Below are 26,986 nucleotides of genomic sequence, written 5' to 3' on the forward strand. Positions count from 1 at the left end.
GAAATCGGACCGGACCGGTTAAGCAACCCCAGCCACCAGATTGGGACGTGAGTGAGCGCTTGGTGCATCGTTCTCTCGTTCGTGGGTTCTTCCTGGGGGTGTTTCGAGGGAGATCTAGAGAATCGCCGATCGCCGACCTAACGACCCGGCAGGGGATGAGATTCCAGCTAATCCTTAGGCTAAGGCTTCGCTTCCCCTCCCCCTGGCCCCGCGGATTCGGCAGTGACAGGCGATAGTCTCAATGTAGGGCCGACACGGCACGGCCAGAATATCCCAGCTGTTTCAACTCTGCAGCCGTCGATTGACGAGGCGGGAGGCCAGACTGAGCTTGCCCAACGCAAACTGCATTGGGAGAAGTTTGTGAAACCGTGGGCATCACGACAGTTGGCTGGAGGGTCATGCAGTTGTACTCCGTCAATCTCCAACCACAGACCATATTCTGCGCCATCTCATTGCCTATACGGTAGCGACCAGACCGGCCTGCAACGATCAACTGCCCCGCCTCCACTTCGGAGTTAGTTCTGATCCACAGGCCGCTTTCGGATGCTCCTGGCTGGTTGTGTCGAATTAAGTATGGTGCAATAAGATTTCATTCATACCGCTCTTTCAAAATGGACTGACTGAGGTTAGGCCGCTCACTGGTGCCCAAGACCGGGACCAAGCCGCGACTGTGGCGGTCAAGACGAAGAGTGTTGACGGCGACAAAGAGGCTGCTAGGCATCGAATCATGCATAGGTGATAGCCCACACCTGCATGAGGGACGTCCCGGCAAGCAACGCCTGAGATACCCTGGCAGGTAGGTCTGTGTACTCTGTATACGAGTGATTGGAAGACGGACTGGGGTAGATCAGACCCGCACATGCCCAGCGGACTATCCAACCTTGTGATCGGACGAAGAGAAGTTGCTGGCAAGAAGCTGTGTTCCTGTTGAAGAGGATCTAAACACCTTTCAACCCACACGCTTTCCCTTCGGACCGAGTCACATTCTTTCTTGTAACTTGGGTCTTTGAACGAACCGTCTTCGCAGTTTGCGAGCTTACCGTTCCAGAATGGCCGACACAGAACGAAGCCAGATACCACAGAAGAATGTCTTTGTTCTCTGTTTCGATGTTTGTGGAGTTCCTGCCATATAGCTGCTCTTTGGAGAACCTGGGCCGTTGACAGTTGCTATAACAGGGCACAGGGAACAAGTTCAGCGGCACCGACGCTGACAGTAACATCCTCAAGCTTTATCGCATGCTGGATCGTACAGATCCCGGGATGTACACATTCTACCAACCAGGTATTGGGACATACGTGACGTCCCACTCGGTAAGTAAAGCTGGAAATAAGAGCAGGGACATCGTCGGAATGTGCTCGAATTGATCGACATTTGGTCAGATTCAAACAACATCCATGTTCGGTCGGATGCGGTCTGCGTACCTCAAGGCCAAAGACTCGGCCGTCGGCTCGTCCTTCGCAGATCATGTCATGGGGGGCTACAAGTTCCTGATGAGGTACTATAGCTCTGAGGATGACTTGTATTTCTTCGGATTCAGTCGCGGGGCGTACACCGCTCGCTTTCTCGCTGAGATGCTTGATCATATCGGCCTCCTCAGTGCTGGAAACGAGGAGTTGATCAGGTTTGCGTGGAAGACGTACGCCAAGTGGGCCTGTAGGAAGAACGACGGCTCCGAAAAGGCGATCAAGGATGAGGAGCAGCAGTATGAGTTCATGCGTGGGTTTAGACAAACGTTGTAAGTGGCCACTGCGAGTGTTTGGTCGTGGCAATCAGATTTGACCTCCCTAGCAGCAGCCGACCAGTGCGTCGGATTCGATTCATGGGACTTTTTGATACCGTCAATTCGGTACCACGGTTCGAGTCGGCCTGGATGGCGCGTTCCAAGTTCCCTTACACAGCACACTCTTCTGCTAAAGTGATTCGTCATGCAGTGTCAATCGACGAGCGGCGAGCCAAGTTTCGTCAGGACCTGATCAGTGGCTCTCAGCAACCACAACGAGGGGACATCACGAACCATGAGATTCATCGGTACGACTCGGACTTGAAACAGATGAACGAGAAGCTGGAGGAGGCCAACGATGGCGCCAGTGAGCGTAAGCCAGTGCTCGCGGAAAACACAGGATCAGATGCCATCAATAGTGGTGGTCCCAGGATAGAGGTCACGGGTGACCACCACAGCCGTCTCTCAGTTCTGCCGAGTCATGCCAGACCACGGGCCTCTTCAGATAACTTGGCAGAGCCCGTTCAGACCCCTAGCACCGAGAACCTACAGTCCACGACCAGAAAATCCCATCGACAGCATGACGGTGCCCGCACCAGACGCTTGCGCCGCCGATGGTCAGAAGCCAGAAAAGCCCAGGACATCCAGGAGGTCTGGTTCAGCGGCGGCCATGGGGACGTTGGTGGTGGCTGGAAAAAGATACATGAGCACGAAAAGATGCTCAGTCATGTGCCGCTAGTCTGGATGGTCCACGAAGCAGAAAGGGCAGGTTTGAGATTTGACCCTGGGTGAGTAGTAGTCAGCCCCTGCGTGTCTCTTGCTCGAGTATTTGATCACACTAGCCCTTGCTGCTTCAATTGCGTCGTCGAATTCGGTGACATTTGACCCTGGCCCCAACCCTACCCCTAACTTCGGTTTGTTCGACTACCACTCTGATAGTATCGGCGAAATTTCCAGCTCTACCGGCTGAATGTTTTTCACCATTTCTGACCCCCTTTGTGATCAATGCAGCAAAATGGCCGACCGTTCCTGTCTTCCTGACAAACTCGATGACTATGGCGAGCGTCTGGAAGATAAGGCGTCCTTCGAGGAATTTCTCCGCCATCTAGAAGACTGTCACACGAACGGTGTGGTGCACGATTGCCTCGAGATCGGCCATGGTTTGACCTGGGCCAACGTTGCCTTCTGGAAGATGATGGAATATTTGCCTTTCCGGAGGATGGACCTGCACCAGGGCAAGTGGAGGGCAATTAGGTGGTAAGAATCCTTGCAGGTTGCAACCCCGGTGACGAACTTGTGTGCTAATTTCTTGCCTGCCTTACGCTCAGGCCCCTTCCCATGGGCGAGACTCGCGATATTCCCGCTGATGCGCAGATTCACAACTCCGTCATCAAACGTATGCAGATGTGCCCGGATTACCGACCAGGAAATCTCATCGTCGGTGGCGGTGGCCGGGGTGTTCGTAGAGCCCCCAAGAGGTACAAAACGGGCGAGTGGGTGGCTCATTCGTGCGAAGGGGATCCGATCAAGGGAACCTTTGTGCGAAAGTACTCGCCTGAAGAAGATCGAAAGCGGCACTCATAGAGCATACAGACAGAACATGATAGGAAAGCCGGTGGGGAACAGAATCCTTAAGGCGAGCAAATATCGAGTGCGTGACAAGGACATCGATAGTATGGCTGAGCCCGTTGGCTCGTGGCTTGATATTTCGACGAGTTGGATGCAGCGCAGGGGACTACATGCTTCTCCGAACTGGATATACAGCGGAGCACAACTATGTCCTGCGCCGCTCGTTGAGCAGGGATTGTTGATGTCTTTCTGGGCGAACACTCATGATGCCAGAACAACTTCAGGCACAATACAACGTACTTAATGACTGGGTCGAGGAGATGACAGTCGAACGCTGAAGGACCCCAGTAAGCAATATCACGTGGACTAGAATATCATGTGGTCCAGCCGCAGAAGAATGCCTTGTTTAAGCATCGCCTGCGACCCAGTCCTAGGTGCCGCCTACTCATCATCATCAGCAACACCATCGCCATGATCAACACACCACCTGACTAGTTTCAGCAATAACCTCACTCCTGACACATCCTCGAATAGAGCCAATGCCCGCACCTATGTTTCCCTTGTTGATCGAACGCGCGCTCACAGACCCTCGTCCCAACAAGAACGGTGCAAAATCTTCACAAGGCTTGAGGATGTCGCTAGACTCGACACGAGCGATCAAGAGCGCAAGAAAAGATTTGTATTGTATCGTCCTGAATGGTGTGACCTTCGGAGGTCGACCGCCTTCCAATACCGAGAGACCGACCTATCAAAATATATGTTTAGTCCAGCAGGTCGGGGGATGACTAGCTTCTAGACCGTCTCAACGGCTAATGCCCGGCCTCGTGGAGAGCTTCGAACATGATCAGTATTCTACAATTGCCGGATGCGGACCGGGTCGTGCTGCTGACGACGACAAGCTTTGCGGACCGTTCACGCGGGGTATACAGGTAGCTGCCAGAGCTTTGAAGCGGCGGTGGAGACCGACGGTGGCCAGGGGTACGGATACACACCTGCCACTACCGGCTGTTGATCTTATCACATCCCACAAAGAAGCAGATGATGATCTTTCCTGTTTTCACCACACGACGCCTGCAACCACACACGGACTCTAGCCAGTTGAGGCATCTCGCCGGTGGTCACCACCAACTCCCTCGCACTCTCTCGGGGACGAAATAACCTCAGAATCAAGCAACCCAATGTCTCAGCCCTAATCATTTTACGACATCCGTCATATGGCTTTGGATGTTTGGCCACCCACTCCGACTGTAACCTCACTCGAAAGAATGTATCCACGAAAGGAATACATCATGCCATCTCAGACATCGATACGAGTGCCACCGCAGTTCACCACACCATGACGGAGCGGTGATTGGTGTCAATCATTCCCTTTTCCCTGTAAGTTGTTTAACAAACATCCCCGACCTCCACAATCTCCGGGGGCATTTCTCCATACATGTGGAGGAGGTTGAAGGGGATATAAAACCCTTGGGTCCATCCTGCTCGTGCTTGCACTGCGACATCACCTCTGCCTCTCAGTCCAGTCCCTTTACACACTTCCTAAGTCAAGTGACGGTCTATTGAGGCATCATGGCTATCAAACTCCCCAAGATCTATAACACCTACTTCGTGGCCTTCATTGCCACAGTGGGGGGAATGCTCTTCGGGTTCGATATATCGTCTATGAGCGCCATCATTGGGACGAAGCAATACAATGACTACTTCAACAAGCCTGCAGGTGTCACGCAGGGAGCTATCGGTTCAGCCTTGGCCGCCGGATCGGTGGTGGGCTCCATCATTGCCGGTCCAGTGTCGAACAAAATCGGTCGGCGAGACTCGGTCATGTTCGCCGCTCTCTGGTGGCTGGTCGGGACTGCCGTTCAGGCGGGAACGAGCGGTATCGGTTCGCTGATCGCCGGCCGTGTCTTGAACGGTGTCTGTGTTGGCATCACCAGTTCTCAGGTGCCCGTATATCTTGCTGAGATCTCTCGCAAAGAGAAGCGCGGTGCCATCATCGTCATCCAGCAACTAGCCATTGGTGAGATCGAACCTTGTGGGAGTGGTACGTGACTGATGTGATTTTTAGAATGGGGCATTTTGATCATGTACTTCATCGGCTATGGATGCAGTTTCATTCCTGGCTCGGCCTCCTTCCGGACTGCCTGGGGCATTCAATTTGTGCCCTGTGTCTTCCTCATGTGCGGGCTGCCGTTCCTTCCCCGTTCACCTCGATGGTTGGCCAAGGTCGACCGGGTCGATGAAGCCATCCGGACACTCGCCAATATCCAAGCCAACGGCAATGTCAACGATCCCCTTGTTGTCGCAGAATGGGAGGAGATCACGGAAACCCTGGCCGCCGAACGAGCTGCTGCCAAAGGCTGGCGCAAGTTCGTCGTCAACGGCATGTGGAAGCGAACCCTCGCCGGCTTTACCGTTCAAATGTGGCAGCAGAACTCGGGCGCAAATTGCATCACTTACGTTACGTATTACACGCCAGATTCAAGCGTTGAAATGCTAACTTTGCGTCCAGTACGTTGTCTATATTTTCATGATGGCAGGATTGACTGGAAATATCAATTTGGTGGCCTCGGGCGTCCAGTATGCTCTTTTCATCATTTTCACCACCATCATGTTTTTCTACATCGATAGAGTCGGTCGACGACCTCTCCTAATCTACGGGGCATTGGCGATGGGTGCGTGCCACTTTGTAGTGGGTGGCATCTTGTCCGCAGGCCAGAATGTTCCGGGAGGCGTGGGCGGCAATCCCAATGTTGTGATCCGTGTGGAAGGAGCCAAGGCCAATACGGTGATTGCCTTCTGTTATCTCTTGATTATTGTCTACGCCTTGACATTGGCCCCGGTTGCTTGGGTCTACGCTGCTGAAGTCTGGAGTTTGGAGACGCGTGCCACAGGCATGGGTATTTCCGCCCTGGGCAACTGGCTGTTCAATTTCGCACTTGGACTCTATATCCCTCCGGGATTCCAAAACATCAAATATGGCATGTTCATCACCTTCGGCTGCATGTGTGTGCTCGCTGCGGTGCAGTTCTATTTTACCTACCCTGAGACTTGCAACAAGTCATTGGAGGAAATTGAGGAAATGTTCTCGCCCACTGGACCAAAGCCATGGCACACCAAGCCTGGCCAGTCGAGACTGGACCGGCTGGTGGATGTTGCTCGGGAGAAGCAATATACAGTGGAAGATATTCGCCAAAAGTCAGTCTCAGCCCAGCAAGGCACTCATGTCGAAATCGCCGAAGACAACGAGAAAGCCATCCAGCAGCTCGGCCAGCAGTTTGAGGAGGCAGTCAAAACCGCGTGAATGGAAGTGTCTGTGGGCGAACAGCAGCAGCAAGGAACAAGGGAGAAGAAGATCTGCAAACGGGTAGAATGTGGTGGACAAGTGTGTAACAAAGTCGTTCACATGGCCAGGGTGGAATTTATGACGAACCAGAGAACATGACCACACGGCACCTATGAGACAATCAGAGACGGCAGGACACATCTACGCATGAATCATGAATCGTGTCATTCATCGAGAGAGGTGTTAGGATTTCATAGGTCTAGTCTATAGTAGCAGCATGAACCCAGAAAAGTTGAATTAATTAAGTATGTGCAGGAGCAGGCGAGAGTAACGGAGGCAAGATTGATATCCGTAAGGTGTTTATAAAATTATACAATTTGCGGAGCATCTGTCTGTACTTCGTACTCTGTACTGTAATGCAAGCTTTCGTTCCATCAGGTGCGCGGGGTTGGAGCTCCACGCGCTTCATTCTGCTTACTCCGTACTTCCAGCTTACTTCTAACCACACCTCTGCCCTCGCGGCGACCACCACCACCACCACCACCACCACCGCACCTTTACGCTGCTGCTGCGACCACCGCTGCCGTCATCCCCTCTTCTTCCTCCACGTCCAGTGGCCCAGCACCGACTCGATCTCCAGCTGTTTTCCTCGTCCGCATGAGGTTGAGGGTCGCAGGAAGGATATGAAGCATAGCATCGACTCAGTTGCCACGCTACTGCCGGGAACTCGGACGCATGCTTGCCAGGCACCTGCAGGCCGTGGTGGGCTTGGGATGCCACTTTACTTGCCCACCGGCGAATAAATCTCTGAGGTAAGATGGGGACGAAGAAGACTGGCCGTCGACGCACGCCGGCCTCTGCCCCGTGTCCCAGCTGCGGCCGAGCCTTTGCACGAAACGACAGTTTGAGCCGGCATTTAAAGACTCACGCCGACCATCTGGAGCAACGACCGTTCCATCGCATCATCCACGACAAGTTCCGGGCCTGTCATCGGTGCAGACGCGCCAAGATTCGCTGCACCGGAAGCCTGCCGTGCGCTAGATGCGAGCAGCTCAAGCAAGAGTGCAACTATGATCATGATCAGAAGCAGTCGAAGCACTCAACTACATGGACAACAAGCTCGTCCTCGACTCCCCCACCACAACAGGCCGAAAAGCCTCCTGGATCACAGGTGCAGTCTCCGACCCCATCTCTAGACGACGAGCCAACACCAACGGTTACACCGTTGGTCAGTACAATGGAAGAGATAACTCTCGCCCTCGACGCGCCCAACAGTCCACCAAATGGAGTCAGTCTAGCTGTCACGTCCCCCGACAGTACGGCTACGATGCTCCATCTCAGTCTATCTTCAACTCTTGACAATCCGGTGGCGCACTTCAATGACGGCAAGAACATTTCTGCCATCCAATCGACATATGTGTCTCCCACCCTCCACATCTTAGATCCATACAGTTACAAGTTACCCTCGATTGCCGACTCTCGCGAAGCACCAACTCCAAGCAGCCAACCGCTCGGGAATTGCCGGTATGCTGTTTTGCATTACCTGTCACCATTCATGGACAGGGATCTGGGGCCTAGCCTTGCGTGCGATCTGCTCGACACGTACTTCTCCAGCGCTTTCTCTAGCCGCATGCATCCCACCTGCCATCATATCCACAACTTCATCCTACGACGCTGCGATGTCCTCGATGCCCTGCAGCCGCGCAAAACGCATCCAGGTCTGCTCGCCAGTATGCTCTTTGTTGCCGCATTGAGCGATAAAGCCCTTGGTTTGTTTAGCGGGCCTGAGGAAAGGGATCGCGTGTGCAAGTACTTGAGTCTACTAACTTACCGGCTACTCAACCCTTCCCGATATGAACCACTATTAAGCCGCGAGGACTTGGGACTTCCATCCGCTTTATGCTCAGATCCGGGCTGGACAAATGAGGATCTAAAACGAGCCCTGGATGCACAACAACAGACAGATATCTTTCCCGTCACCTGGGGGATGGACTATGTCATTGCATTGATCCACGTTTCTTCCGTGATCTCCGGAAGTGAAAAGAAAGCTGCTAGTATTCGATGGTATTGAGTCACCCTGCCCGTTGAGCATCAACGGTTGTTCCGTATGACTAATTCTGTCTTAGGTGGAGTGTCACATTCAGCCTTGCACGAGACCTGAAGCTCAATGAGGAGGTCGAGTCTTTCATTCTGCCGCCGGATACAGGAGATGGCTATCCCGACGTGAACTGCACATGTTCATTGGGTCACGAAGCAACTGGGGACGTTGTGAGCGAGGTGCATCGAGAGGAACGGCGCCGAACGTGGTGGCTGCTGTTTCTGATGGATCGACATCTGGCCCTTTGTTATAACCGGCCTTTGGCATTGCTGGAAGCTGAGTGTGCCAACCTATTGCTTCCTCTCGACGACATCACATGGCAGTCTGGATCCCCGCTTCACAGTCACGGTACCCGAACCGATGGCCCGAGATGCATATTGTTGCCGTCAGGCAACGGACGCCTTCACGGTCCGCCGAGTGTCTGCTCGGGCGAGGGCCTCTTCGAATTCTTCTTACCGCTCATGACGATTACCGGACACTTGCTGGACTATAATCGCGCCAAAAACAATCCGGTATTGGCATCGGCCGCCTCCTCGATGTGGACTTCTCAAGAACACCGGATCTTGCGGGAACTTGACCAGTACCAAGCAACCTTGAACCACCTTACTACGAGATCTGGCACTGACCCTGGGCCAGACAAAGGGTCGCCTTGGATGACATCTCCGGCACTCACCGTGGAAGATTCGGAAGCAACCCATATTTCCCAGACTGTCTCCGGGTATGCCACCCATGTCGTTTGTGTTCTCAGGATCCTGGTCGGCAGTAAATGGGATCCAGTCTGTCTTTTCGAAGACGCGGACTTCTGGACGTCATCGTTGGGATTCAAAGACTCCATGTCGCATACAATGGCCGCTTCTGAATGTGTGACACAAATCTTGGAGCATGATCCCGATGTCAGTTTCATGCCCTACTTTTTCGGCATCCAGCTCCTGCACGGCAGCCTTTTACTCCTTCTGGTGGCATACCGTCTCCAAGGGGATTCGGGCACCGCGATACTCGCGGCTTGCGAGGCTGTCATTCGAGCTACGGAAGCCTGCTTTGTAACTCTGCCCACCGACTATCAGCGACAGTTTCGCAATGTCATGAGATCTGCCATTGCTCTGGCCAAGGGCAGAAGGAACAATCCAGTCGACACCGAGAAACAGTTGACCTTTGTCCTCGCGAGATATAGGTGGTCCAGAAACGGGGCTGGACTGGCTCGCTGATCGATGCAATGGCCTATAAGCCAAAGAGGCATTCTTATCACTGTTGCCTTGTTGCCTGGCTGACTGCAGATATCGTCAGTCTTGTCCACACAAGGGAGCCGCTCGAGGTCAGGGGTGGGGTAGGGTCGGGGCCAAGGAGTCTGCCCGGCGAGTATGCACAGCGAAGTCACCACAGTCCTTGCATAGCAGCACCCAGTTCACATTCCACCATCAACAAGGCCTGACCAGCGTCTGATGTGAACCTCTAGAACCTGTTTGGCCGGGACCTACAGAGGTACATGTAGCACGTCAGCCCCTGAAGACAGAATGACCAGCAACACAATCCCAGATCAACCCGCCACACAAGCACACCTCAAGCATATGCCATGAACAGATTATCCGCTCTATGTTTTGGAGATTTTATCGCCCGACAAAAGCTAGGTGGCCTTGGTTGCCTCTGGCAAAACCAACCACCTTGTTCAGCATTAATTTTTGGCGTGAGGTATTTCAGGGAGGATTTCTAGGGGCTTACGGAGTATATTTGTGACCAAGAATGGATAACCTTTTGACGAGGCTGGCATACAAGCGGTCCGTCTATATCTACAAGAGTCCCTTGGTGGCCCACGAGGCCGGGACAGCAACTGATACAGCACGAGGGCTGCCTGGGGATTTCCTTGACACTGTCGAAATAGTTGTCGATGGTCTTCATTGCTTTCCCTATCTGGCGAAAATATACCTCAGCAAGACTACCTGCTCAAGGAGTATTCTGCGGTGCGACAAGACGTTTATCCATGACCTGAAATATAAAGAGCACCTTCGTTCTCACCACCATCATGTCAGTACAGTAGTATAGCAGGGACGACAGCAAAAGAGGTGAGGACTGCTAACCAAGGACACGAGAGAGCAGTCCTAGGAAGATTGTGCACATGGAACCTGGATCGGCGGTTGAAAGGCCGTTGAGCCTCGGTCCAGTCGTTGAACGCTCGGCCAGCTCGACAGAACTGATGGGGCTGACTTGCCGCCCGCCCGACTCCAGTCCAACAGGCTTATACCCACAGAATCCGACCACCCGAACTGTGGGGTGCCTAAGGCCCTAAGCCCCTGAGCCTGTTACGTACCTGCTTGGTCTCAACCATGGGGCTGGGCCTCCTACGAGTAAGCCCACGCTCGCTCGTGGCCAGCTGACCGTCAGCCCGAGTCCTCCATGTTTTACCTTTACGCCTGTATCAGGCTGAGTTGACGGCATCGCTAAAAGTAGGCTCGAGCTCCAGCCTCAAACCGCAGCCACAAGCCGCCGCTGAATCCTCGGAAAAGCGGCTGGAGACGTGGTCGTGGTAGTGAGAGCAGACGCCGCGAAAACTCGGACCAGCCACTGGTCTCCGTTCGAGTCCGCCGCATTTCGCAAGGTCTTGGGAGGTCTTGGAAAAGCCTACCGCCCCAAGACCTCACAGCCCACAAAGCCGAACCTTGAGTCTTTTTGAATCATTGCAGGTCTTTGAAGAAAAGCACGCATCACAGTATCCACATCCCTTTAGCCGATCGATTGAAGGAGCCGCGGCAATGTATAAGCTGCAGCCTTCCTTCTCGCCTGGGCTTCAGAAGGTTCGCTCCGTACCTCAGATTACAATCACACGTCGCTCGTACAGTTCAAACCTCTAGTCCGTCTCGCCCCAGTATATGAAGGGCAAGAGCAGAGCACGGAGAACTGTTGGTCGTCTCAAGTCATAGTACTGCGTGGAGTTAGCTCGTCGAGAGAAACCAAACCCGGGACGAAAGGCACTGGACGGTTCAACGCAGGTCATTTCTACGGCACACACCCGTGTCAACGAAGTGGTTTATTTCACAGCCAGGGGCAGAAGCTTGCACGGCGAAAGACGACCGGTCAAGTCAGTTCCCGAGGAATCTCCTGGATAGACCAAGCGTATCCATCCATCCACCGGCAAAAGTCTCGACCAGGAAAGAGACTTCAACTCAGACCTTGATATTATCTTGATATCCACTTCGACCTCGCTCTGATATCCATCTCAATCTCAGTCTCGATATTGATCGTGACCTTCACCATGCCCGAGACACAATCTCCCACCCACCCCTCGGTGATCCGTGTGGTGCGTCAACCCGGCTCTTTTGCATCATATTCTATCTCCACGACCACGTTGCCGGCCGGGGCTCTGGTGGCGCGCTTGACTAGCCCGCCGCTGACATTTGCGCCGGCGAAGCGGTGGTCGTCGGTGCAAGTGTCGGAGACGCAACATATCGAGCTGAACTGCGACTTCCTGTACGTCAACCACAGCTGCGAACCTAGCCTGGAGTTCCACGTGGTCGCGGACGCCGAGGAGGACAAGCCGGTGATCGAGGTGAGGGTTGCGGCGCGGCGGGATGAGCACGGCCAACCCGTAGGGATCCAGCCGGGCGACCATTTGACCTTCTTCTACCCCAGCACCGAGTGGATCATGGACCAGCCGTTCGAGTGCAAGTGCGGCACCCGGAGCTGCAAGGGCTGGATCTCTGGTGCCCGGGACATGACGCCGGATCAGCTGCGCGGGTACTTTTTGAACGCGCATATCGAGGATCTGAGGAGCATTCCGCGACAGCAACAGGAGGGCCAGGGGAAGAACTAGTTGGAAGGAGAAGGAAAGTAAAAAGCCATGATTGGATTTGCACGGTGGAAGATGCTCTGATGTTGGGTGCTGCGATATTGTTGGGTCAAGACGACACTGTCATGCCAGATGTACATGCGAGAAACCAAATCCCCAAAGCAAAAGGGTGATTCAGAGTTCTATACTATCAGCAAGCAAACCAAATCCCCAGTTACATATGTGCGTACCAGTGTCCAATTACGGGCGAAAGGGAAAGAGAATCAATCCTCTGATAGTATCATTGACAACCCTAAGGCAGAACTTGGTAACCCTAACCCTAACCCTAACCCTAACCCTAGTATGTACTCCGTACCGCTGTAAGACTACTACTACCAGTAAATGTAGACCACCGTATTCATGCTCGCCACGATACAGCGGCGCATTCGAGGCATTGGTGAACCATTAACCATCGTTTCATTCCATGCGAGAGCCTGGTGCTACCTACCTACATTTTTATACCGGCAGGGATCCCACACACTTTGGGCGTTGCTTTTTTGCTCGGGTCTGTGGGTGTGCTTCTTGGAGGGTTCGAGCTTAACACATTCCTTGCGTCTCTACTAGTACGTATACTGTGACATCTCTGTGGCTTGGCTGGCGATTCTTGCTGGTACAGGTAGAGAGAATCGGCCAGGCTCTCCCTTCCACCAAACCAAGCCATCCGTCTGAGCATGCAATGGACACACCGTGAGCTGGTCGTGGGCTTTGCCTCCGGCCTCATTGTTGCTGCGGTTCTCGACCAGCTGCGCCGACACGTCGACACCCGCGGGAAAGAAGCCGACTTGAGCCATCCGACCAAGAAGACAGCTCCAGCTCCGGCTTCAGCTCCGGTTCTGCAGCTTGACCAAGGGCTCCCAGCTATCGGGGTCGGGATTGAATCCACGATCGGCAACACTCCGCTGATCGAGATCCGATCGTTATCTGCCGCGACGGGATGCACGATCCTGGCCAAGTGCGAATTCCTCAATGGCGCAGGCAACAGCCCCAAGGACCGGGTGGCGCTGAGCATGATGGAACGAGGCGAAGCGGCGGGACTTCTGGAGCCGCACTCAGGTGACACCATCTACGAAGGCACGGTCGGGTCGACGGGGATCTCGCTGGCGACGCTGTGCCGGGCGCGCGGCTATCTCGCGCACATCTGCATGCCCAGCGACCAGAGCTTCGAGAAATCCAATCTCCTGCTCAAGCTGGGCGCCGTGGTGGAGCGGGTGACGCCGGCTCCGATCGTCGACCAAGCGCACTACGTCAACCGCGCGCGAAACCTGGCCCGCGACCACACGGCCGACCCGGCCAAACAGGGCAGAGGCTACTTCGCCAACCAGTTCGAGACCGAGGCCAACTGGCGCGCCCACTACGAAGGCACAGGGCCCGAGATCTACCATCAGACCGACGGGCAGGTCGACGCCTTCGTCGCCGGCGCCGGCACGGGCGGCACCCTGTCCGGCGTCGCCATGTTCCTGAAAGAGCGTCTCCCGCAGCTCAAGGTCGTCCTGGCCGATCCGCAGGGCAGTGGGCTCTACAACAAAATCAAGCACGGCGTCATGTTCCACCCGCTCGAGAGGGAAGGCACCCGCCGCAGAGACCAGGTCGACACCATCGTCGAAGGTATCGGCCTGACTCGCTCCACCGTCAACTTCGAACAGGGCCGCGACCTGATTGACGATGCCGTCAAGGTCACTGATCTGCAGGCCAAAAACATGGCGAGATGGTTGGTCGAGAGGGACGGCATCTTCATCGGCAGCAGTAGTGCCGTTAATTGTGAGTGAGCACACACAATCACTTTCAACCCCGCTGCGTTCTGCCGGCCGGAATGGCATGGCATGGCATGGCATGGCATGATACAAGCAAACACTTTGAACCCCCACTGACATGGCACGATACACACAAACACCTTCACCCCCCGCTGACATTACATTACACGCTACACGCTACATGATACATGATATACACAAACGCTAACATTGCGTGACAATACAGGCACAGCTGCTCTCCAAACAGCCCTGACCATGGGGCCTGGCCATCGCGTCGTCACGATCCTATGCGACTCCGGGGCGCGCCACCTGTCCAAGTTCTGGGCTCAAATCGGCGACATTGGAGGAGATGCACGCACCACTATCGACGATATCGTGCAAGGGAGGGCTGTGACTTGACTTGACCTAATGCATATCGTGTAAGGGAGGGCTGTGACTTGACCACCATCGACGATATCGTGCAAGGCAAGGCAGGGCTGTGACTTGACCTTGACTTGACTTAATGCTGTGGCCTACCTGCCCACCTACATAGGTGCTGCCTAATAGGATCAGGTCGACTGCTTTCTGAACATGAACATGAACAGCTCGTCATGCGAAATCCGAAATCCGACCTCGTTGATACAGTCAACACGACCCTACAGAAGTTAATATGTACCGCAGTCAACACGACACGACAGAAGTTGATATGGTCATTGTGCAGTCAACACGATAGAAATTGTTATGTACCGCAGTCAACACTACAATTTGATATGTACCTACGGCATATATACCCTCACCCTCGCCCTCAACCTTTGCTGCTTACAAGCACCACCGGCGTTTTACCCGCTGCCTCCGCCTCCCCCCCATCTTCAACACTTTCCGACCGCTTTGCTATTTCCCCCCCTGAACTACAAAATTCCGCCAACCAGATCTCGGCGAGCTTGTCGACAACATCGGTCACGCTGCAATTTTCAAACGCTCGAGGAAATGTCGACACTTCCGACTTGGGATTTTGGCAAAGTTGGTCCAGGGTTCTCAACTCCGACTCTGACCATTCGCGTGCCTGCCGTTTCCTCTTTTCCCGGCGCGGCTTTCGATACTTGACGTACACCTCCTTCAGCTGCGACGCTGTCTTTTTGCTGCGCATGAGTCCAGACTCGGCGATCTCGTCAAAGGATTGACCGGCTCCTTCATGCAACTCGACCAGCCGCTTAAGGTTACCCACCCCCAGTCTGGGTCCGCGGGCAGCATTGGGCGCACTCAACCAATAGTCCCGAATGTACACCATATCATGCACATCGTCAGGCCATATTCCCGTCTCCTCGGCCTTATGCACTAACGATGACCAGTGATTGAAAACCGAATTCCTAGTCTTCCATTGACGAGAGCAATAGAAGCAAATACCCCTCTTCATCTGAACCACTTGCTCATCGTTCCCTCGGCCGTTGCGTCGGTTGGACTTCCACACCACTACGTCGGTGTCTTCATCTTCTTCCGTCTTTAAATGCGTCTCATCCTCTGCCTGTTCCAAATGGTCACTAGAGAATCCGTCTTGTAGAGGATCCTCTGACTCTTCGCGTATCCGTACATGGCGTTGTTGCGACTCCTGTCTTATGCGTGGGGTGATCTGCCGCGTAGTCGCCCTCCAAACAGACCCTCTATACTTCGAAGACGCCATGTCCCCGCGACCCGGACTTAAGAGCAATGGCTTCGAGGGGGTTTTCGATCCCGAGGCCGACCGCGTCGACACTAGAGGTTTCGCAGGGACCAGATCCGCAGGCAAACGCCAGGCTGGCTCAACGTGGGCCTCAACTGCCATGTTTCTGGTCTTCCGCAACATCTCCAGAACCTCCTGGCCAATCTCAGGTCCATATTTCTGGAGAATAGTCTTCTCGTCCACATCATCACCTAGACCTGCTGGGTCTAAGGGCTGGTGGGCGGCGTTAATATAAGCCTCCGTCGAGGCCCTTACTTCAAACAGAGAATCAGGACTGTTTGACCGCTGTTGCTCCCGCACCTCAAAGAGCGAGTCATTATCGGACTCGTACGCATGAGACCTTGCTCTGCTACTGCTCGCCTGAGACGCGGCCCTCTTAAGCGACAGATTTTGAGAATCCGGAGGCGTAAAATACGGGGTACGGGATTTGGCTTGGGGTAAAAGGTCCTCTTCACTGCTTTCGGCGGAGGGTTCATCATCCGAGGGTTCGTAGTCGGAGGATTCGTCGTCAGAGAGGGCAGCGTTCTCGGCGATTCCTTCAATGCTCGTAATCACATTGTCGGCTTCCTGGTTGGAATACGGGTCTCCGCCATCGGGTGCCTCAGTCATTGCTCTCAAGAACGACTTCCCTTTCTCGTCCTCGTCGTGGGTCTCGCCAGTGTCTGTTTCGTCTTCCATGCTTTCCAAGTGCCCATTGTTGACCACGATTTCCCCCCCAACGAGATCGATTTCGTCGCCTACACCGGTGAAGTCGTGAGAATATTTCTCAAAGATTGACTCGAAGCGCAATTTCAGGAGATTGTCGTTTCTGTAGCGTAACGCACCGAGGTCGGCGTCGAGGTCGGTGTCGGCTTGCTCATCTGCGAAGATCGAGAGGCGGGGTCTTTTTCGAAACGGTTCCTCCATTTGGTTGCTTCTTCATGCGTCTGATAGAGGAATGCAGGTATTGGATATGTGATTCACACTGTGCGTTTCAAGCAGGGCTCGCTGTGCCGGGCAGGTGTCGGGTTCAATCGAATTCGGATGGAGGGGGAGCAGAAGCAAATGATCTGGATTTAATTAAAGTACGGCGTAGGAGTAGTCGCGACGCGGTTTCGCAGCCTAAGCCGAGCGCGTCGGAGCCCGCCTGCGTCATAAGTGCCTGTACCACCGGTGCCCGTATATTCATCTTCCCTTTCGCCATTCACAACGACGACAATCTTCCCTTTCGCCAGTTTGCACTGAGCCCTAGACAGACAACAGCAGCAGGCATTTCTGTACACACTCCAGTATACCATGCAGCCGACATGTATTGCCAGAAGTGCCGGCAACCCATCCGTATAGACGCCTCCATCCAGGACCTCAACCCTGCGTCCTTCGACCTACTCGTTGGTGAGACTCCCCGTCCATGTCTTCAGTGTAATCACTAATTCGCCCAGCATCTACGGCCAAAACCCAGCAGAACAGCGCCAGCGCCAGCGTATCCCGTCTCAACTATCCCAAAGAACGGAAAGATCTTTATGACCGGGTTTCGAGCCAGAAAGACTCTCCTATCTACAAGCGAACGATCCCAGCACCCCAGCATGGCAACCCTGCAGCCGGCCATGGCCCCAGCAATGGACACACTGATATGTCCTTTATTGAGATAACACAATCTCAAGTTGCCTTGCAGGAGAAGGACCAACTGAATCGTCCCAAGCGCAAGGTAGAAGGGCAGAAGGGCGATGTTAATCCCGAGGAAGATGAGGAAGCGAACCTATTGTCTACTCAGGTGGCTAAGTCCGAGATGCTGTTCTCTCTATTGTCCTCCTATTCAGACATTGATCATCCGATATGCCTCGAGTGCACGTCCATACTTTTATCGTCATACAACGCCCGCCTTGGAGGTTCCCTCAAGGAGAAAGACGCATACGCGTCGTTTCTCAAGACTGTACAGCAGACCGTCTCCTCGACACCGCCCGGAAGTGATACGAAAGCACGGAAAGAGCAGCTAGAAGCACAGAACCAGGCAGAATCTTCTTACAGCCGGCTGACACACACCGAAGGCGAGTCTCGGCAGGTGGAGGCGCAAATTGCCATCCTGGAGGAGGAGACAGGGCAGGCGGATGTTCAAGAACAAGCATATTGGCGATCACGAAACGCTTTCGACGACAAGCTATACGAAATCACGGTTCGGCTGTCGTCTTTACAGGAGAAATATATCCACGACCGTCAACAACTGGAGCGCCTTCAACGCACCAATGTATACAATGACACGTTTTGCGTTGGTCATGACGGGTACTTCGGAACCATCAACGGTCTGCGACTCGGTCGTCTGCCTAATCAAAATGTTGACTGGGCGGAAATCAATGCAGCATGGGGTCAGACGCTACTACTCCTCGCTATTGTTGCAGAACGGCTCAAATATTCATTCCAAGGCTACCGTCTGCGACCACAAGGCAGCACATCTCGCATTGAAAAGCTCGAATACCCCCAACAGGCTCCCGGCGTGACGCGCCAAAGTGGTGCAGATCGTGGCTTACGTTCAGTCTCTGCGAACCCCGAACCCAAGATCACCCGTCTGGACTTGTTCAGCAGTGGAGATATGGCAATTGGTCGACTTTTGAACCATCGCCGGTTTGATGCGGGAATGGTGGCATTTCTTGAGTGCCTAAATCAGCTGGGAAAATATGTCGAGCGAACCACCAGCGTCGAAGCCAATACGAATCACGCCCCAAACAGGAATTCCTCTATCCGGAATCCACCATCGAAGAGGGTACTACCATATCCCATACAGGGCGACAAGATTGGCGATGTCTCTATTAAGCTCGGGGTGGGGTTCCACCAGGATGAGAACTTTACAAAGGCTTGCAAGCATACCTTGACGAACTGCAAGTTTCTTCTGGCTCATGTCAGCAACCTTGAGGTCCAGAGAGGCTCATGACAACCTTTGATCCTGACTCAACATCACAAAGCTATGAAACTGTCGGCAAAATGTCTCATCCCCAAGATCTGGAAGCCATGATTCTTTCCGGACTCCAGGTCCTTATATCGGACACTGGTGGCTGAGACTCTGGGGCCTCTTTATGAATGTCAATCAGACTCCCTTGGGGCGAACGGCCGGATGTGGCGCAGTGAGGTGCCATGTGGGATACCCAGGTTGTCGAAGTCGCAGCATTGATGTTACTCTTCATCAAGCTGTATCTACTGGACAGTAGCATTCATCTTGCACTGTGCTTCTAGGGGATTGCTGAAGTGGCGGTGGTTGCTGGCCGTCATACATCAACTACAAAGTATGGGAAGAGCGTGACTTCCTAAGCCAGAATCTCATATCTGTTGGGGCGATGGAATCACTTGACGTGCTTTGCTCAAAGAAATCATTCAAATGTGGTTAAGGCTTCGGGCTTGAGAGGCAGAGGCAGTGGTTTCTGATCCGGACTCTGGGTCAGGTAGTAGACAATGTGGTCCGACGCGACCTTTACTCAATGAGCAGTTAGAAAGCGACAATAAAAGACACAGATCATCCTGCTGTGTACGAATATTACATATTACTTCCGTTTCTTGTATCTTGAAAGCTTGTGGAGGTGGTGGAGGCACCGAGGGGAAGCAGGTGCTTAGCTAATCCGACGATATCACTTTACGCGCCTCGCGTTCCGTATTTGGCTGCGTGTTCCCTTCGCGTCCTGCGGTAGAGGAACCAGGTCAACCAGGCCACGCTCAGCATATCCCCGACATTCCACACAGCGCGAGCTGGAATCATCCATGGCTCGAGGTGCTGCGCCGGCGGAGCAATCCGACTTCGAAAAGCAGCGTCTCGCCAACATTGCAGAGAGAGATGCGCTGCTCAAGAAGTTAACCCAAGAGGCCCAACAAGCGGGCCTCTATTCCAAACCGGCATCGGCGGGCCCTCCGAATGGACAGAAGCGGCCGGCGAAGGCGAAACGAAAAGAGCCACCTGCGAAGCGAGTCAAAAAAGAAATCGAGGTCGTGCCTCGCCGAACATCCTCCAGACTAGCAGGCATTCAGGCCGACAGTGAAGTGGCGAAACACAAGGCGGAAGAAGAATACGAGAAAGCCAAAGATGTAGAGAGGCAGAGGAGGCAAAGAGTAACAGGCGATCTCAACTTTGCAGGAGATGGATCAAGTCTGATTGGGACGGACGTGCTGCTCAAGGGCGTGGCAACTCCGTACGAGCGGACATTTGACGACGACGATATCCGGGAAACCAGCGACCAGGAGCTGAAGGCGCTGCGGCAGAGGATGAGTTCTCTGGGGCTGTGGGATGCCTGGGAACCAAACCGGATCAAGATCACGCCGGAACGCATCTACAGTATGGCCTTCCACCCGACCCCGACCAAGCCGATTGTGTTTGCGGGCGACAAGATGGGCAACCTGGGGATTGTGGACGCGTCGCAAAGCCCCAAGCACGTGAAGCAAGAAGACGACGACGACGACGATGAGGACGACCTAGACCCAGGCCCGGACATTGCAACCATCAAGCCTCACACCCGCACCATCTCAGCCATGCACACTCACCCGTCCAAACCGGAAACGCTGTACACGGCGTCGTACGACTCGTCGATCCGAGCCACCGACCTGCAAAAGGCCGTGGCCGTGGAGGTGTACGGGCCTGCAAACAAGGACGACGACGAGCCCGTGTCGGGCGTCGACATGGCCGCCGCGGACCCGAACGTCGTGTACTTCACCACGCTGAACGGCGCGTTTGGCAAGTACGATGTGCGTCAAGACCCGGCCCAGGTCGACCTGTACCAGCTGTCGGAGAAGAAAATCGGCGGCTTCTCACTGAACCCGGTGGCGCCGCACTACGTCGCGACCGCGTCGCTGGACCGGTTTATGCGACTGTGGGATCTGCGGAAGATGACCGAATCACTGCCTACGCTGGTGGGCGAGCACGAGTCGAGGCTGAGCGTGAGCCATGCCGCCTTCAACACCGCCGGCCAAGTGGCCACCACGAGCTACGACGACACCATCAAGATCCACTCGTTCGGCGTGAACGGCAAGAAGACGGGTTCGGGTTCGGTGCTCGAGACTATGAACCAATGGAGCCCGGGCTTCCAACTCGACGAGGCTGCCATTACTCCGGAGGTGGTGATCAGACATAACAATCAGACGTGCGTAAATGCCTTGGCTGTGACCATTCCTGTTGGGGGTGCCTTTCCTGCATCTGCCCCATGCGGACACTGGCTTCTGTTTCTGCCCCATAAGGACATTTAGCTTCTGTTTCTCCTTTCCTTTCCCTCTCTCACCCGCCTGTCTCCAATTGGATTTCTGTTCCGTCTGATCCTCCAACTAACTAACTTCTTGTCTAGTGGTCGATGGACGACGATTCTCAAGCCGCGATGGCAAATGTATCCCGAAGACAACATTCAGAAACTGGTGGTGGGAAACATGAATCGGTAAGTCAAACCAAAACACCTACCCACCTACCCACCATACATAGCTTGTCTTTTCTCGTCTCCTCTCCCCGCGCTTACCATGAGCTTTGCTTGTACATCTGCCTTTTGAATTTCTGGCCCAATGCCTTTTTGCTGTCTTCTTGATGCTATCGCCCATCACCATGGTTTAGTCTGCTCTGACATCGATCTCCTCCTATGCGAGATCTGCACCTTTTCTCTCTTTTTGTTTGGCGGCCTTTGTCTTAACCTCCGTTATGGCCTCCTATCACATTGCATCCTTTGCTTTGAAGCCTTTCGCTAAGGGGTTGCTTTGCTGTTACTTTCGTGGTGCTTTGCTGTTACTTTGCTGTTGCTTTTCTGGTCTTCCCTGGTCCTTTTTGGTCTTAGGCCTGGCCGGGGTAGAACTTCAGGCCACTTTTTGTCTTTCCTGGTCTTCTGTCTTCTCTGGTCTTGTAATCTTCTCTCTCTTCTCCTATATGGTCTTGCTGTCCCTCGATATATTTTACAAGTATTTCTACATCATCCCAACCAACCTAATAACTAACTCTCTTCTCCCTTCCCAGCTTCGTCGACATCTACAGCGCCGACGGCACCCAGCTCGCCCAACTCGGCGGCGACTCCATCACCGCCGTCCCAGCCGTCGCGGTCTTCCATCCCACCAAAGACTGGGTCGCGGGCGGCACCTCGTCTGGGAAATTGTGTTTGTGGAGATGAAGAATCTCAGTCTGGCAAATTGTGTTTGTGGAAGTGAAGAATCTCAGTCTGGCAAATTGTGTATGTGGAACTGAAGATATCTCAGTCTGGCGAATTGTGTGTGTGGAGATGAAGAATCTCATCTTCTGTTGGGATTGGGATTGGGATTGTGGCTGGACTGTACGAATACTGTACTCTACTGTACTGTACTGTATTGTAGGCGGTGCCGTCTCGTCCGCTGTAACTACCTAGATACCTAGCTACGGATATTTAATTGGTGGTTGTGGTTGTGGTTGTGCTTCTTCCAGATCCAGATCCAGATCAAACCTCGAGGTAATGTATCTGTACTTCATGGTAGTGACTTCGTAGTAGTAGCCTTAGCCCTGATGCCTTGACTCTGAAGACTGGAATGGGGCTGAGGCCATTGTGGATCCATCTACTGTAGCAATACTAACACCAACATCAACACCAACAAAAATCACTCTTGGATCCACGATTAACGTACTCCGTACACGAGGACAAGTCAAACATATGTACCAGATAATGAATACCCAGAATACCCGGAATATATATCTTTGTCCAGGCCAAACCCCTGGATCCCACCATGTGCCATGTCCCTGGTCCCCTGTGCCCCTGGTGACAGGATGCCATTTCATTCAGTCATGCCTGATCTCTCTACAGTACCTGGCCTTCCGGGTCCTCATCCTCCCTTCCTCACAGACCACAGACCACCCACTTCAAGTTCATTGCCATACCTCACAACATTGCCATACCCACAATCTAACCCCTACCAATTCGTTGCCATCTCCATCTCTCTGCCACAAACACCCTCGTCACCCCTCATCCTTCTCCTCCCCTTCGTATTCTGTCTGTTTCATTCAATCACAAAAACTCCCCAGCGTGCAAACCACAAACCCCACTTCACCGACCTCGTTCTTCAATGGTGTGAAATGTACCGCAAACTTCTCGTAGCCCATATACCGACGAGTGCAGAGGGTCAGGTCGAGCGAAATGGCAGCTCCCTTCCTCAAGGCCATGCGCACGCGGGTTTTGAAATCTCCGCTCAATTTGGTTGGCGAGTGTGCAGACAGAAAGCGGAAGACGTCCACGCCGACGATCTGGGGCTCGGGGGGAGCCATCATGTGGCTCGAGGTCAAGGTCAATGTCGATTTGACCGGGTAGAGCAGTGACTTGATACCCGCGGAGTGGAAGGTGATGTAGAATGTAGAATAGTTGATGACGAGAAACTGTAGGACGAGGCCAATCATGTGGCATGTTAGCTTGCCTTCTGTAGATTATCTGTTGGATGAGAACTGTTCTCGGTGGAAGGACGAGGGAAAGAAATAAGCCAGAACCGAACGGTGGCCTGTGGGCGAGCAGAACTCAGCTACTGTGGATGTACAGCCAACCTACCTTGGAGTACGAGGTATAAAACGTGTCGATCTGCTTCTTCAAGTTCATCTTGTCCATCTGCCTAAGAACATCCTCTTCCATGCCCGCCTGACGAGAGGGTTGAAGATAAGATTTCGGTCGGAAAGAGGAAAAGAACTTGCCCGTGCGCGTACGCGAGGGAGGTTTGGTTGGTTCGGGCGACTTGAGGCGATTGTCCCCCTTCTCGTCTTCGCTATCATCGGCCAAGGCCAGGACCTTCAACACATCCGATGCGTTGTGGATGGTGGTTGAGCAATTGACCTGTCCGCCGAGAAAGAAGACTAGACTACTGTTGGCATCAAACAGTGGCGTCGTATATAGTAGGTTCCAGAATGGTTCGCCCGACTTCTTCTGATTCAGGAGCAGCTCGACCGACTCTTTCCGCAAGTCGATGGCTTCACCCAACCGTTCCACCGCCAACTTGTCGGTATGGCGACACTGTAGGAAGCGGCAGTTTCGTGGGATGATCTCATTGCGCGGGTACCCTGTGACCTTGACGAATCCGTCTGACGCGTAGACGATGGGATTGTCCGCCTTTGTAGGATCGGTCATGACAAAACAATCTCCCAACCCGGCATATTTCCCTCGGTCACCGGCCAGAGCCTTGGTAGCGCTCATGGTCATCTGGTGGCGGACAAACCGTGGGTAGACGTCCAACGCTACAAGCCGTTCGATATCAATCTGCGCATCGACGAAGACGGTTTCAAGTTTCGGCATGGTCGACGTCAGCACAGCCTTCATTTCCTTGTTCACCTTGATCAACACGCCCGCCGGGATGTTGATCTGGTTGACTGCGTTGACCGAAATGTAGTCGTGGTGGATCTCGAACATGCTGTCGGCCACTTCGTTCAGCAGGGCATTGTACTTGTCCACTTTGTCCAAAAACTCCAGGTTCTCGCCGCACAGCCGCGACCGGCTGAACCTCAACAACTGGTGAAATGTCGCAGGGTTGTGGAGGGCGACTTGGAACACGTCCTCGGCAAAGAAGTCCAGCACTTTATAGGGCGATGCGACCGTAAGTGTGGTGCTCTGTGAAGCTCTAGAAAAAGTGCTCGGGGATGGGCCATACGAGCTCCTTTCATCGATTGTCTCGAGGTCCAAAACCCGCTTCCCGAGTTCTTCCAGGTTGATTTGCTCAGTAGTAGTTTGGCGGGGTGGTGAAGGCTGGAAATTCAAGGTTTGCCAGGCTGAGGATTCCCGGTCCTGGGAGCTTTTCCCTCCTTGATTGCGTGGACTATTGGCTCGACCGTTATATGAAGTGGTCGAATCCAATCCCACGCCGGATTGGCGTTTGGACGAGTCCATGTTCATGGCTTCTATGTCCTCCCTATCAGTTGTGTAGTCTCGAGTCAATCGAGCTCGACCGAGCGGCGATACCACAGGTGGCTCCATCTCAGCCCCTATGGGAAGAATAATTTCTTCACGAGATACAGGTGCACTTGACAGCCGTTAATGAGTCTGAATTGAAGTTTCTTTGGGTAACAATAGAGTAGTAGTATTTTGGTTGCGGATATCGAGTATGAAGGAATAAGGGCAATCGACGTATTCGGAGGATGGGGAACCCTTCCGCCTCAGAAGCAGACCAAGCCTTGATTGCCGGTTCCCCAAGCTTCATAGGACCTATATTAATATACTGTAAGAAGATAATCTCTAGGTGCAGGATAGTCTCTGCTCAAGGGGTAACATTGTGAGGGAAAGGCATGACCCGTGAACTGCGGAAGGCAAGAAGCATGGAGCAGGCCAGGCAGATGCCCCTGAATTTTGTCGCCGATCCAATGCTGGTCGGGAAGGAGCTGCCATGTTATCTGTCGGTGGACTGAAGAGTGAAACCCTGCTGCATGGTCATCTTGTGAGCCGTGATCTGGACCCGACCGTGGCGTGAAGAAACCCCGAGAAGTAGGGCGACACGAAGATGTCCGAGTCCATTCGACCAGGATCCAAGGCCGGATCTGCATGTCAGAGCAGTGCCATTTCTAGCCAACCTGACCTATAACGAGAAGCTCTTCGGAGAGGTTTGGAATAGGAATGAGCTAAACTGCCCCATGCTCGCTCTCGCGTTAGGCATCGAAAGCCTAAACGCTGCATGAAGGTTGATCACCACTAGTGTCGATATAATGATCTACATCGGGTTCCCAGATCGAAGCGAGGCCACTGACAGACGTCAAGGGGGCGTTCTCCGACCATGTTGTCCGGGATGTAGGATTTCAGCCACCAGCACCAGGCAGAAAGAGCTTGATGACATGGCCGCATGAATGAATGCAGCAGCACTCAATCACGAGCTGTCATTGGCGCCAGCCTTACGTCAAGACTGGACCAGGATATTTGACCGCGCCGAATTTCTGATACCTACCGCAATCAGCACCCATCCACTGGCCTTGCAACTTATCTGTCAATCTTTGAACGGTAGTTGAAAGAAATGTGTTTTCTTTATTATTACCGTGTGTTTCGAAGGCAGCTGGATTCTTGATCCCCCCGATTCCAGCTATTTTGACAATGGCACGTTCCGGCCAGACTCCACAGCCTAGCTTCTCCTGACTCCTGACTCCTGACTCCTGACGATAAAGCCGCAGGGAAATTTCGAACACAAGGGTCACAGAGGACGTTACTGGCGGCGTCATCACTCGACAGCCGAGAAGCCATGACAATATAGGCCGAAGAGATATTCTTCTCAATGTGGACGGAAGCGGAGACGTGGCGTCTTCCCCCGAGGTGGAAGAAAACAGTGCTGGATACTGCCATTCTCCATCTTCTTGACGATGGGAGGGAGATAAGTTGGTAGGCATCCGTCTTTGAGGTCCCAATCGACGTTCTCAGGCCGATATTGCAATCGCTGCTGCTGACGAGGGATGCGATGTCCTTGTTGAGGTGTTGTGTATGCGAGGATCCTCCACCGTCTGTTGTTCGTTGTTCTCTAGCAGAGAACTACCACGACATGTTGCGAATAAGGAGGTCGGGAACACTGCAAACCCGGACTTGGGCCCCAACAGCAACTTGAAGGGCGCCCTTCAGCATCACATTACATCACATCACAACGCTTCCGAACGCGAACCAAACTGCGCAGCTCTCTTGGCGAGCAAGAGCCCAACAGCAGCACAGCACGTGGTCACCCGGTCCGCCCTGGAAATTGACTGTTTATTCATTGCAGACGCAGAATACTCCTCAACAATTCAAGAGACGCATGGTCTAGTGGTTTGAGCAGTTCTCGCATCGGCAATCTTGCCTTGCATTCACTCCTAACCATATACTGGGCCATGACGTCTGGATGACAGGGGGTTCGAGTGCCTACTCCTTTCCACTCTGTTTGAGGACAGCTTCGGCTCGAGAACGGTGGTTAAGGAATAGGACTACACTCGATTCCACCCTGCATCCAAAAAAAAAACCTGGGTTCAATCCCAGGTTTCACCTCGCCTACCCAGGACCCTTCACGGGCCCCCCTGGGTAGGGTGGTGTTTTTGTCCAAACACCCGAGGTTCGAGTTCGAGCCTCGCCTGCTCTGTTTTTTTGTTATTGTTTTTGTGTTTCTTTTACTACTACTACATCCTGTGTTGTTTT

General features: G+C 53.5%; 9 protein-coding genes across 9 annotated transcripts; 7 read left to right on the forward strand and 2 right to left on the reverse strand.

Annotated features, from left to right (window-relative positions):
* Window positions 1-1,049: 1,049 nt before the first annotated feature.
* Window positions 1,050-3,305, forward strand: A1O3_01304 (uncharacterized protein; the record flags this gene model as incomplete). The annotated part of the gene is made up of 6 exons (XM_007731452.1): window positions 1,050-1,109; window positions 1,177-1,311; window positions 1,381-1,736; window positions 1,793-2,509; window positions 2,733-2,978; window positions 3,050-3,305. 6 exons carry the CDS (start codon window positions 1,050-1,052, stop codon window positions 3,303-3,305), a joined length of 1,770 nt encoding a protein of 589 aa, XP_007729642.1.
* A 1,554-nt stretch (window positions 3,306-4,859) lies between these two features.
* Window positions 4,860-6,591, forward strand: A1O3_01305 (uncharacterized protein; the record flags this gene model as incomplete). Its single annotated transcript, XM_007731453.1, has 3 exons — window positions 4,860-5,307; window positions 5,356-5,747; window positions 5,800-6,591. The coding sequence occupies 3 exons, from the start codon at window positions 4,860-4,862 to the stop codon at window positions 6,589-6,591; spliced, it is 1,632 nt and encodes a 543-aa protein (XP_007729643.1).
* Window positions 6,592-7,390: 799 nt separating this feature from the next.
* A1O3_01306 (uncharacterized protein) lies at window positions 7,391-9,876 on the forward strand (the record flags this gene model as incomplete). Its single annotated transcript, XM_007731454.1, has 2 exons — window positions 7,391-8,637; window positions 8,700-9,876. The coding sequence occupies 2 exons, from the start codon at window positions 7,391-7,393 to the stop codon at window positions 9,874-9,876; spliced, it is 2,424 nt and encodes an 807-aa protein (XP_007729644.1).
* Window positions 9,877-11,915: 2,039 nt separating this feature from the next.
* On the forward strand, window positions 11,916-12,473 carry A1O3_01307 (uncharacterized protein; the record flags this gene model as incomplete). The annotated part of the gene is made up of 1 exon (XM_007731455.1): window positions 11,916-12,473. One exon carries the CDS (start codon window positions 11,916-11,918, stop codon window positions 12,471-12,473), a length of 558 nt encoding a protein of 185 aa, XP_007729645.1.
* Window positions 12,474-13,159: 686 nt separating this feature from the next.
* On the forward strand, window positions 13,160-14,638 carry A1O3_01308 (cysteine synthase A; the record flags this gene model as incomplete). The annotated part of the gene is made up of 2 exons (XM_007731456.1): window positions 13,160-14,246; window positions 14,466-14,638. 2 exons carry the CDS (start codon window positions 13,160-13,162, stop codon window positions 14,636-14,638), a joined length of 1,260 nt encoding a protein of 419 aa, XP_007729646.1.
* Window positions 14,639-15,023: 385 nt separating this feature from the next.
* Window positions 15,024-16,841, reverse strand: A1O3_01309 (uncharacterized protein; the record flags this gene model as incomplete). Its single annotated transcript, XM_007731457.1, has 1 exon — window positions 15,024-16,841. The coding sequence occupies one exon, from the start codon at window positions 16,839-16,841 to the stop codon at window positions 15,024-15,026; it is 1,818 nt and encodes a 605-aa protein (XP_007729647.1).
* Window positions 16,842-17,221: 380 nt separating this feature from the next.
* Window positions 17,222-18,837, forward strand: A1O3_01310 (uncharacterized protein; the record flags this gene model as incomplete). The annotated part of the gene is made up of 2 exons (XM_007731458.1): window positions 17,222-17,306; window positions 17,354-18,837. The coding sequence occupies 2 exons, from the start codon at window positions 17,222-17,224 to the stop codon at window positions 18,835-18,837; spliced, it is 1,569 nt and encodes a 522-aa protein (XP_007729648.1).
* An 818-nt stretch (window positions 18,838-19,655) lies between these two features.
* On the forward strand, window positions 19,656-22,024 carry A1O3_01311 (uncharacterized protein; the record flags this gene model as incomplete). The annotated part of the gene is made up of 3 exons (XM_007731459.1): window positions 19,656-21,025; window positions 21,224-21,310; window positions 21,874-22,024. The coding sequence occupies 3 exons, from the start codon at window positions 19,656-19,658 to the stop codon at window positions 22,022-22,024; spliced, it is 1,608 nt and encodes a 535-aa protein (XP_007729649.1).
* Window positions 22,025-22,881: 857 nt separating this feature from the next.
* On the reverse strand, window positions 22,882-24,739 carry A1O3_01312 (uncharacterized protein; the record flags this gene model as incomplete). The annotated part of the gene is made up of 2 exons (XM_007731460.1): window positions 22,882-23,250; window positions 23,417-24,739. 2 exons carry the CDS (start codon window positions 24,737-24,739, stop codon window positions 22,882-22,884), a joined length of 1,692 nt encoding a protein of 563 aa, XP_007729650.1.
* Between the last annotated feature and the right edge of the window lie 2,247 nt (window positions 24,740-26,986).

Source organism: Capronia epimyces, assembly GCF_000585565.1.
Source record: "Capronia epimyces CBS 606.96 chromosome Unknown aczIQ-supercont1.1, whole genome shotgun sequence".
NCBI lineage: Eukaryota > Fungi > Ascomycota > Eurotiomycetes > Chaetothyriales > Herpotrichiellaceae > Capronia > Capronia epimyces.